Genomic DNA, 11,801 nt, shown 5'->3' with positions numbered 1-11,801 from the left:
TAAAGGCCGAGGCGCACATCAAACCTTAGCGCCACACACTCAAACATTAAGGCACCGTTGCTGCTGGCCTGACGGGGCTTTGAAGCGCCTCATGCACGCTCTCCACTGCACACACCCTTAAAAGGCTCGGAGGAGTCAAACACTTCATGGTCTCGTCGGACCAATCACGTACGGCGAGGATTCACCAGCAGTGGGAAACTGCTGGTGAGCACTTCTGCTGGCTACATTATTCACATGAAAATCTACACACACACTTGCAGTAAGGAATAACGAATCAAGAGCACAGTTCCACTGGTTATTTTATTAGATTGGCTCAAGACCAAGCAACTGAAATGTATACTACATGTATATTTACAACCAAGTCTTTTGACAAAGGAAACTGGAATGAGTTGCCAATATTACATTCCAGAACATAAATTTACACTTTTATACTGAAATAAAACAATGAATTACAAGTCGTAACACTTTCAAAAACTGAAGTCGACAAAAATATCAAGTCAATTACACAAGCTTTGACAGAGCCACATTTCACAAAATATAGAAAGCCACATTTGGCATATTAAGAACAAAAAGACATGTTTACATTACTCCATCACAGGTGTTTTAAGGCAAACTAAAATAAAACACATAAAACAATTTAAATACATTATGAATAAGGCACCAGATCAGCCCTGCTTGTCTTCAACAGCGACCTCCACACTGCGTGGGGGCTTCAGGCTGAAGAGGTCGCGCAGGTTGGTCTCTGGATCAACGCGGTGTGGCACCTTGCGCTCGTTGAAGAGGCCCGAGAGGTTGGCCTCCAGCTTGGCACGGCGACAGAAGCGCATGCGCAGGGCGAACAGACCGCGCAGGTCCTCTTCCACCAGGGCATGCTGCCCATGGCCGTCCAGCCGCTTCTGCCAGCTCTTACTGGAGCGCCGCTGCCGCCGCTGGGGGAGGGAGAACAGAATGACAGGGTCAGCTCTGGTGAGTTAGGGGTTGAGGGGAACAGAACAGAATGACCAGGTCAGCTCTGGTGAGTTAGGGGTTGAGGGGGAACAGAACAGAATGACCAGGTCAGCTCTGGTGAGTTAGGGGTTGAGGGGGAACAGAACAGAATGACCAGGTCCGCTCTGGTGAGTTAGGGGTTGAGGGAGAACAGAATGACCAGGTCAGCTCTGGTGAGTTAGGGGTTGAGGGTAAAGTGGCACCAACACCACCTAAAATGGACGACATTGAGACAATTCTGTGGCTGCGTATGCTAATCACTGGGGCCTGTTGGAAAATGCATTTCAGCAAGGACAGGCATTTACCCATGGACTCCGTCTCATGTAGACCAGCCCCGTCAGTCTCAGCAAACACTTGCCAACCAGCTTATCAGACTGAAGCACTGAATTAACATTCATGTCCATCTGCATGTGTCGTTTGGATGGAAATGAATACTGGTGGCAATCATTCCACGCCCCATCACACATCATTTCACATGACATTTGTGCCAGTACACAACTATTGGGCTTTTAGGACGGGCTGTGAGTTTTACAATTTGTGACGGGCTGAGAATTTTATCAGAAAACGGTCAACAGCTGCCATCTGTATCGCTGAATACAACAGGAAAGCCCTGCAGCGCATAGTGAACACAGCTGGAAGGATTATTGGCGCTTCACTCCCCTCCCTGAAGGACATTTACACCTCCCACCTTACCCGCAAGGCGACCACAATTGTGAGTGATGCAAGTCACCCCGCTCACAATTTGTTTTATCCACTGCCCTCCGGGAAGAGGTACAGAAGCCTGCGCTCCCGCACCACCAGACTCACCAACAGCTTCATACACCAGGCTGTTAGGATGCTGAACTGTCTCCCCCCTCTCCCCCCCTCCACCCTCAGCCACATAACATCCTGGACTTTTGGACCCACAATGGCTGCCTTGCACTATTCCACTTGCACTACTCCACTTGCACACTTTGCAACTTGTTGTTGTCCTGTGTCCTGAAAACACTTCTGAACACACTTCTGCTGCTCTTACATAACTTGCACCACTATGCCACTTGCATACTTAGGTCAAACAGAACTACCTCAGCCATTTATTGGCCTGACTTTTGCACTATTATTATATTGACTGTCTACTGTATGCACAATTGCACAATTTCAACCCATTTTTTTGCTGCTCTTATTTCGTCACTGTATGTGCCTTCTTATTTACTTTTTATATTGTTTAATTGAATGTTATATTTTTGTCTGTGGACCTAATTGCTAAAATGTCTTGTCTCCACCCTGGGATAGTGGGAAACATAATTTCGATCTCTTTGTATGTCTTGACATGTGGAGAAATTGACAATAAAGCAGACTTTGACTTTAATCTTCAGATATTTACCATCTGACCAAAAGCCTCACTATAATGGACCTCAGAAACTATTAGTAGCATCCTTCTGTATTCTACTTGCATATTCTGCTAATTAGAAGTCATTTTCAAAATGGCATCGGCAAATGGCAATAACCATTTATTCTATTTTAGATCACACCACCATAGAAGGGAATAGACAACCCATCAAGAGAGATCAAACCAGAAAAGATGGAATTTAATATTTTGCCAGCTCCACTTATTGATAAACAAGGCTGGGATGACATGCCTAATGCACCATTGACCTTAACATTGCAACTGCCATGCTATGACCTCTAGAGGATAAGGGGTCATTACTCACTGGTGCACAAGGGAAGAGATTCTAGAGCGCCACCTATGCTAGTGTCGTTCTTACTGCAGGAACGACAACAGATTTACTCCCTGGGCTCTGATCTAAGGGACTTGGGTGTCACACTTGAAAGCCTGAGAGTGCAGATTGCAGAGTGTACTCGAAAGCATCACTTCCACCCAACTCCGTAGGTCATTAAGGAAAATGGGGTTAAAGAAATGTATAGCCTCCAAAATGGTCATATACCTCAAGGCCAGACTGAAACTCACTGCATCTCAAGTGAAATGGAGTACAACAATTGAACCGGTCAAGAAACATTAATCCAGACACTTCCATCACACTGCAACCGGTGCATTACAATGTTACACTAAATGTAGCAGCACTCCAATACCTACAGGATGGAGGAGACTGAACTTAACTGTTCAGAGCAAAGACAGTAATAGGTCTTACCTTGAGCCTGGCAACATCTGGGTCATGGTGGAGTAAGTGTCGCGTCAGACTCTCCTGTGAGAACAAAGAGGGTCAGGGAGCAGCCACCAACCAGACACACGAACAACAGTATAACATGAACCAGTCTTACATGGAGACTATTAAACTAACCAGACACACACACACACACACACACACAGTAGAACATGAACCAGTCTTACATGGAGACTAATAGACTAGCCAAACGACATGAGTCCTTCACAAACAAATCTTCACATATTGCTATATGTTAACACACAGAAATCAGCCTCTAAGTAGGCCAGCACTTGTGTACCATGTCCAAGATAAAAGTCTCGGAAATTCACAAGCAAGTAACAAACCTATGCACTACTTCAGGTCAATTCCCTCCATGCTCAGCTTGCAGACCAAAACAAAAAATTATTAATATTTCAGCATCACTCTATGCTCATAATACAAAAGCTGTCATTTGAGAAATGGAATTACTTCCATTTTGCAACCCCCCCGCCCAGCAAACAATTCTCAGCAAGAGAGCCCAGTATTAAGGAACAAAACAAATTAAACCAACTGAATGCCAGAGGGGGAGCTGGTGACAAATGCAATGAAGAGACATGGACTTCCCTGTGACAACAGTCAATTTGCAAAAGCGGCCTGCACACAAAGCCCAGAGAGGTAATGGCATTTTTGTGGACATGGGAGTCAATTAAGTGCCAACTGGAGCGCATTTTGAGATAGAAGAGAGCGCATTAAGGCAAGGGGAGAAAATACTGACATGGGTGAATAATGACCCCCCACACACACAAACCTAGTGGCAAATACCAGCCAGCTCAGAAATAAATCATCTATTTGCTCCCCTGGGGGGGGGGGTCCAATTACACAGTGAGCAACTTATTGATATTCACCCTTTTACAACAGACATCTGGATTGACTGGAAATGTAGCAGCATCAATAAGGAAATGTGGCAGCACTATACAATCTAAAGGATTGGAGCCAGTCGACTTACACAAGCTTCAGATGTCGGTAAAATCAGAAACGCTGGAGGCCCCATTTTGATTGTACTGCCCATTATTTCACCTGCACATCAATTCAGCCTGAACTGAACACTGGCATCATGCAGCATCATGAATAAGTCCAGTAAACTGCTCACCTGAATTCCTCAAACGGTCAGTTAAATGGCCTTTTTGCATCTCTGCCTTTCCTCAAGTCAGACTGTATTGACTACTCAGTGGAGGCTTTTATCCAAAGCAACTTGCATTAGAACCACCATCAATAATAACTTTATACACCAAAATTATAAGACTGATTATCATACAGAAACCATTTTTTTTAAAAATGCCACCAATCCCAGTGAGTAAGGTAGGCACCCGCATGGCGAAGGCTCGGTCGCAGTCAGGGAAGGAGCAGTGGTGGCGCAGCAGCTGCAGGTGCTGCTTGCGGATGTGGTGCTGCAGGTTGAATGTGGTGGAGAAGTAGGCCTGGCAGCCCTGCTGTGGACACAGCAGCACGGGCTTCTGCAGCGCATGCGTGCGCTTGTGGCGGCGCAGCGAGTCTCGCTTCTTGAACTGCTTCTTGCACACGGGGCACGGCAACACCGCTGGAGACAGGAGAGACGCGGACAGACGGGGAGACGGGGAGGGGCAGCACAGGAAGAGATGGAAACGCCAGGAGGAGGAGGAGAAAAGGTTAGAGTTCAATTACAAATGTCCTCGTCTGTCAAAGTTATCATTTTCCTATTGAAATGGTAATAATTTCCCCCTCAAAAGAATCATCCAACAAATCACCATGTCCCTGTATCTCCAATTAAACCTCATTTCATACATGTTTTGGAAAAAGCACATTGCGCGCCCCCCCCCCCCCCCCCCCCCCCCCATTACTTCTCAACAGTATAGAAAGTCAAAACACTGTGCGACAGCAGCAATACATCATTTGAATGTTGTCCTTGCTTGAGAGAGAAAGGGTGAAGGACAGAGGGAGTTTGCCGTGCTGTTCTGTCGAGACAGGCCTGCTGCATCTGCTTTTAATGAGCACATTTGCATGGACAAAACAGTGGCACTGCACATTATCAATACAAGAGGCTTCGCTTAATTACTCCGACAATACGCTTCAACAACAGTTCAATGGTCTTAATCCAGAGACCCACACTTTCAGCACAGGACGTACGCTCTTAATCTAGTTAATCAAACACACACAGAACTCAAGGGAGCAGCTCCAGACAGGACACATTACTCATGTGTGGGAGTAATGTGGTACTTCAAGCTCCAAATACAGAAGTAAGGGGGTGGTGGCAGCATTGGGAGAAGACTGTTAATGTCCTACAACCACCTCCAAAGAGCACAGAAGGGTGGAGAGGGGGGGGGGGGGGGGGGGGGGGGGGGGGACTGAGGAAGGAAAGACTTAAAAAAAAAAAAAAAAAAGCTTGGCCTGCAAAAAGGTGGCCCAGATTCTTAGCAGATGGAATACTGTGTACTTGTGAGGCAGTTTTGCCACTTACGGCAGCAGCTCCAGTTAAGCTGCAGGGAGGGAGAGGACGCACACTGGAAGCCCAGAGACAGTGCACCTCGTCTGGGAGGAGTAGGAAAGGAAGTGGTGGTTGGAGAGGGAAGGACAGCGGTGGATGTTGTGATTGGTATGAGTCAAACAGCATCAAACCCTGACACCTCCACTTGGTTGTGAATCAGCACATTACGATAAAGATTGACGTGAAAACACCAATTACATTCAGAATAGTGGCAGGTTCAAATACACCTGGCTCCACAGGAAACAAACGAGCTCACCGAGAGCCTTTCGTGCAACTAGTCAATTAGAAGTGCAGGTCACCTTGGTGTCCGGCCATGTGTTTAAGCATCTTCCCCCATGTCTTCTGGGTCACTTCACAGTCAGATTTGGGGCAGGTGTAACCTAAAGTAGAAAAAACAAGGAGTGCTCAATATGGAAATCTGCTTCAGCAAAAATAAATAAAAGAATAAGTTCATAGATAGTTTAAAAGTAAATTAACCCTACCTGCATGTGTTCTTTCGTGAGCCTTACGGGCTATATGGGAAGAAAATTTCATCAGGCACCCGTCCTTGGAACACCTGCAAGATATGCAATTTCAGCATGCGCACTCGCAGTCTCAGCAGCTGTTGGGGGGTTCAGGGAGTAGGCCTACAAAATCTGCATTTCAAAGTATGGCTAGGATGTCTTGACGTTTTCGATTGGCAGAGAGGATTAGACGTCGAATTGACTTACTTAAATGAAGTCATTCCGTGCGTGTTCAGGTGAAGTTTGAGAGCACGACGTTTAAGGAAGGTCATCGTGCATCCCGCAAGGTTGCACTGAACACACAACAAATCTGGGTCACGGTAGGCTGGTTATATTGTGCACATTGCAAAATAGTCACACAATTATTAATTAGAAAGAAAACCTTTTGCGAAGCGCCCGTAATCTTGGCGAGAAACTCGAGAAAATAGCTCTAAAAGTTAGAGACGTAAATAATATTAACCGCGACTCTGAATAAAATTACACTGCAATGACATCTTGTGGACATACCTTGAAGTACTTATCCTTCTGACCATGCGCACACCGAAGGTGCCTTTTCAGTTTGTCTGAGAAGAGGAAACCCTTTCCACAGGTAGTAACACCACACCTACAGACACATCTGGGAATTAGTTGTGGACATACTTATCAGTCCCTATGTAAAAAGAGTAACATCTCAAAGGCAACCCACTTGAACTTTTTCACTCCGCCGTGTTGAAGAGCATGGTGTTTCAGGTGAGATGCGCGCGAGAAACTTCGTCCGCAACCTGCCACCTTACATTGCACTGGTCTCTGGGTATGAGATTGGGTTTGCCAATGAGATTAAAACTAGTAAGCCTAGTCTAGGCCCAAACTATCTACATGGGCGATAATAATAAACTGTTATGGCAGACTAAACACCCTAGGCCTACATCATCCTACCATAAAGTCTCATTCACAAATTAAAAACTTACCGCACCAGTATGCGTGGTCTCGTGTTCCTTTAAACGCCACTGACGAGTGAAAGTAGCTCCACAATCCGCGTGCATGCAATTGAAAAGCTGCATCCGTGGGACCGGGTCTACTTTGTTTTCGCTAACTCCATTCATCATCAAAACCTTACACTACTGATGCCTTTTTCGAACAAACTAACAATTTCACTGTCCTCAAAATCGTAGTCCTCAAAAATTAGGCAAGTATAAGGAAATCCGTTTCTAATGTTAAAGACGCACACTTACCTAAACCAGCCTTGTTTTGATAGTAACCTACCATAAGTATGCTTATCTACTTTTAAAGGCTCGTGTGAATCAGCTTGGCTGGCTTCCACCTGCTGAATAACTTGATGTGATGAGTCAGGTGGAAAAATACATGGCCTTGATGCTGATTGGATCAATTAAGTCATCAGAGAGGTGTCAAGGAAGTTCAGATAATGAGAATGCCTGAGATTGTCATGTTTTGGAGTACCTCATGTTCTAGGCTACACTATGGTGCATGGTTAACTTGGAATTTTGGGATGAAATTGACACGGGAGTAACTTATCAAATTTAATTGACACCTCGAGTGTTCCACTGCACGTCACTGACAGAAAGTTACAAGTATGTATTTATATCTGCAAGAAGTGGAGATGGGGCTATTTAAGATTCTATTTTCTCACCAAAACGGTAAAAATGCCAGGGCAGACTGAAACACTCTTAAAAAATACTGGATCGAAAACAACCAAAGTCGCCTTTGGTTGTTTTATCCACGAACAACTAGGATTTTTTAGGAAAAGTAGCCTATATGTAGTTAAATAATGAAGTTGGGGCAACGAGGTATAACTATATTCACAGGGGGAAAACTAATAGGCAATGGGAAAAAAACTATCTTAATTTCAATCACGGTCAACGGTTTATTTCTTTATCTACAGTACGCTTGATTCAGATTTCTCTTGGCGCAGCTACCAGAAGAGAAACAAATTTCAGACAGGTAGCTCACGTCCCATTTACGTCGTCAAGCTCAGTTTGAGGCTGCGCAGCAGCTGTACAGTACAACAAGCCATCACCAGAAAAGTGGTTCGAATTGACTTCATTTGTCTCTGTCGAAGTCTATGGGGTTCCTGTGTCCATTTATTTTGTCTATGGCCAGCGAACCCTTCTTCTGTTTTTTTTTGTGTCAGTTTGCAAACGCAGTGCATTACCGCCAGCTGGACTGAGGTGTGATGGCAAGTGTACCCAGTAGGCTACTTCTGGCTTACAATGGCCGCTGCGAATATGTAGCCTAGTTAGCCAAGTCAAATAAGACAAAGTTAGACAGGAATAAGATAATTACATTTTATCTTACAACAAAACAGACCAACTGATGTTTTAATAGGTGGGTACTTTCCATCATAAGGGGAGTTTCACTGTTATGGTTTGGAAGCATGTTAAAGTTAGACCTGTAAATAAACACAAAATAGATATTACATACATTAATGTATACATCAGTCTCTACATGCATGGTTAACTTGGTATTTTGGGATGAAATTGACAAGAAAGTAAAGTTTCAGATTTAATTGACACCTTGGGTGTTTCATTGTACTTAAGTTGGATTGACAAAAAGTTACAAGGAAAGTATGTATATATATCTGCAAGAAGTGGAAAGGGGGCTATTTAGGGCTATTTTTTCAATTTTCTTACCAAAACTGTAAAAGTGCCGGGGCAGACAGACTCAATCTACAAACACAGAAAGATCCAGTCAAAACATCAACAAGTTTGTTTGAAACTAATTAAATGGATGGGAATTCTGATCCATAGCATATGACTTTGAAAATGACTGACAGCTTGATTGTCACTGCAGAAGGTAGTGCATGTAGTACATCTGGTTGCACAGCAGAGGGCAGCATATTACTGACAAATTCCCAGACATGCAGCAGTTGCTGAGGACAATGCATTGAGGTAGGCCTGCTCATACAGTAAGCCACAGTAATACACAATATTTTGGCAGCAGAAAGAGTCAGGGCTTTGTCCGACACACATTGGGAATGAGTGGGTATGAAAGTTGGAGTTTTCAGGCAATAGAGTGTTTTTACATGAGGAGCGACATGCAGAGAGGCCCCTCAAGACTTTCAAGTTCATTAACAGCTGCAGCAACTTCATAAGCGCCTGATTATTATGGCTATGTAGAAGTACTGTACAAATCTTGGGTCCATATGACACAATATATTGTTGTCCCAGACCTTTAGTATTCATTTATTCATGGGTTCCCATATCTTGGTTGTGTGTTGTTTACAAACAGTTTGGATCCCTGCTCCTCTGCAACCTGCACCTTTAAACTGACCAGACTCGATGACCAGTCCAATCTGGACTATATAAAATCCTTAACACTTTCCCGGTATGCTCTTAGACTTTGGCTCAGAGGAGAAATGACTGCGCAACCATTGGTATATAACTTTAGAATATTGTTATTATTGATCTTGCGTCGGCCTAATGGATCCTAATATGATAATGCTCACAATGCACAGTGCACAGTACTTACAGCCACTGCCTACAGTAACCACACAGAGAAAAGTTTATACATATGACTGTACATGTACATGAAAGGAGCATCTGATAATAACATGGCAATAACATGCTTTTTAAAAGAATGTGATTAAAAGACGGTTGCTCGGTTAAGCCACCAAATAAGCAACCATTTTGGAATAGAAACGGGTAATCTTCCAGAAATGGACTGAGAAAATGAAGGACCTCCATCAAGGCTAGTATGTTAAACACGGTAGATGACAGAAGATGTTGGACATCAGCACCTCAATCTGCTGAGCTTGAGCAAACTGTGTGTTGACTGGACAACATGCAGACAATAACATTCTCATGGATGGACAAGATGCTTGAAACTGACCTCATTCTCAGGGACCAGCCGATAAATTGTTAATGACATGACATGGCCGCTAGATCTTTAGTAAAAAAGAAAGACATGACAAATTGAACTAAGAACAGTTTATCATCTCACCTTCCTGGTGGGCTATTGAGTGCAAATGACTGCCTGGTAGCTGCCTTGTGTCAGTGGCCCAGTGACTGTATGCATCTGATAAAGCGATCTGGCAATGTTGCCTGACTGCCACATCCATCAGGGGACTGAGCCAAGGAAGTGCTTTTCCCTTCAGAGTAATGTGGACTCTTTTTCCCTTCAAAGTAATTTGGACTCTTTTTCCCTTCAGAGTAATGTGGACTCTTTTTTCCCCTCAGAGTAATGTGGACTCTTTTTCCCAGAGCAGAGAGAGGGGACAAAGAGGAACCTCCTTCATCTTTTCATCATTGTCACTGCCTCAACATTTTTGGCAAGGATGTAACAATGAGATCAATGAGTGCCCAACATCTCTGTTGTATCTGTGTGTGTTGTGTTCGCGTGCGCGTGTGTGTGTGCGCGCGCGCGCGCGCACTATAGTGCATCTGTCAAACTGCCTTTTGCCACACTAATGGAGCTTGTCTGAGTGTTTCAGCAGAAGCTCGCTGAATATTTTATACCTTTTTGCTGTGTGTCATCAGAGAGCAGACTGAATGAGAGAAAGTGAGAGAGAGGGGGGGGGAACTCAAAATCAGTGCTCCCTCTGTTTCATTCCAAAATGGGAGAAAAAAAATGGGTTTTGAGTTCAGTGTTACTCCAGCTATTATTATGATGTAACAATGATACCTCCATCCAGCAATGCTAGGTCATTCAAAATCAGTCACACACACTTTCTTGACACTTACATTTTTATAGTATAGTTCAGAATTATCCAAATTACACTGACTTTCGTGTTGGCTTAACCATTGTGTGTGTGTGTATCACATGGTTCTCTTTGACTAGACACCATCAGATGGCAATACACATTGTATAGAATTAACATCAACCCATCCTATACACCCACTCAGCCTTTCAGAGATACTCTTCTGACCTGGTTTCTGTGTTCTTTCACAACACCATGATTCTCTACTGTGTTTCTGGTGTGAAGTAGAACCCAGCTGTCAGCTAGTCAATCTTCTTGTTACTGTCAACAACTTCTTCCTCTACCTTCTCTAGAAGGCCTGTGTCAGGTTGTCGCATTGAAGTCAAGGCGGAGAGCTGCATGGCAACGGAAAAGGGATGCTTGGAGATAGAGGAAGATGCCAGATGAGGGAGGGTACTCCAGGTCCCACGTGCCCTCTCCACCGCAGAGCCGTTCATTTTTCCCACTGACCCGCGTTTCCGCATACCGCATACTCACGCACACTTATAGGCTACACACAACCTACAAACAACATGTCCATCATACGTGCATGTCGCCTGCCAAGTAACTGATTTTCACATTTGTTTAACCAACAAATGTTTTATTGATCGATTCTTCACTACCATGTATTTTTCTTTTAACTGCAGCGCCACCCCTTCTCAGATTTAACCGTAATGCGCCTGCCTGCATAGGTTTTAAGCGGTAAAACAGGAGAGGAGGGTCGCCAAAACAGATATTCCTCACCAGCATTTTGATAGGCTACTCATTTTTCGCCTTTCCTTGTGCAGCGGTCGTTTGTCGTTTTTCATCGTGAATTCGCCTCTTCACAGCGCTATTGCTCAATGTGGGAGCACGGGACTATGTGAACAGGATGCTCGCAGTGCGGTGCCTTGTGTTTGCTGCAGTGAGCGCGAGGTTTTCCGTGACAGGTAAGCGACCGGGGGAGCCGGGAGAAGGCTGGAAAGGTTGAGCCAAATAGATAAGAGAAAGGGAGG

General features: G+C 44.4%; 2 protein-coding genes across 2 annotated transcripts in view; one reads left to right on the top strand and one right to left on the bottom strand.

Annotated features, from left to right (window-relative positions):
- Positions 1 to 665: 665 nt before the first annotated feature.
- 42sp43 (P43 5S RNA-binding protein) lies at positions 666 to 7,216 on the bottom strand. The gene is made up of 9 exons (XM_076266625.1): positions 7,082 to 7,216; positions 6,820 to 6,920; positions 6,642 to 6,738; positions 6,342 to 6,427; positions 6,114 to 6,187; positions 5,931 to 6,011; positions 4,478 to 4,707; positions 3,117 to 3,170; positions 666 to 929 (listed from the first exon to the last, which is right to left on the bottom strand). Exons 1-9 carry the CDS (start codon positions 7,214 to 7,216, stop codon positions 666 to 668), a joined length of 1,122 nt encoding a protein of 373 aa, XP_076122740.1.
- Positions 7,217 to 11,275: 4,059 nt separating this feature from the next.
- Positions 11,276 to 11,801, top strand: part of LOC143102997 (disintegrin and metalloproteinase domain-containing protein 11-like) — a 37,156-nt gene continuing 36,630 nt past the window's right edge. The window contains exon 1 of the mRNA XM_076266780.1: positions 11,276 to 11,735. Coding sequence (XP_076122895.1) covers positions 11,678 to 11,735 — 58 coding nt within the window. The 5' untranslated portion in view covers positions 11,276 to 11,677. The remainder of the gene's footprint in view (positions 11,736 to 11,801) is intronic.

The sequence above is a fragment of the Alosa pseudoharengus genome, unplaced genomic scaffold (assembly GCF_046254945.1).
Source record: "Alosa pseudoharengus isolate Yale_2024_CS ecotype anadromous, Long Island Sound unplaced genomic scaffold, YU_APseudo_1.1 YU_APseudo_1.1_scf_4, whole genome shotgun sequence".
NCBI classification, from domain to species: Eukaryota; Metazoa; Chordata; class Actinopteri; order Clupeiformes; family Clupeidae; genus Alosa; species Alosa pseudoharengus.
The sequence above is the reverse complement of the archived record's forward strand: the minus strand, read 5'-3'. Positions and strand labels throughout refer to the sequence as shown.

Excerpts from the sequence above, each read along its gene's own strand:
- 42sp43 (XM_076266625.1), bottom strand. The coding sequence starts at position 7,216 with ATGAATGGAGTTAGCGAAAACAAAGTAGACCCGGTCCCACGGATGCAG. Across the intron at positions 6,921-7,081 it reads AGACCACGCATACTGGTGCG|AGACCAGTGCAATGTAAGGT; the intron begins GTAAGTTTTTAA and ends TCTCATACCCAG. Across the intron at positions 6,188-6,341 it reads CACGGAATGACTTCATTTAA|GTGTTCCAAGGACGGGTGCC; the intron begins GTAAGTCAATTC and ends CATATCTTGCAG.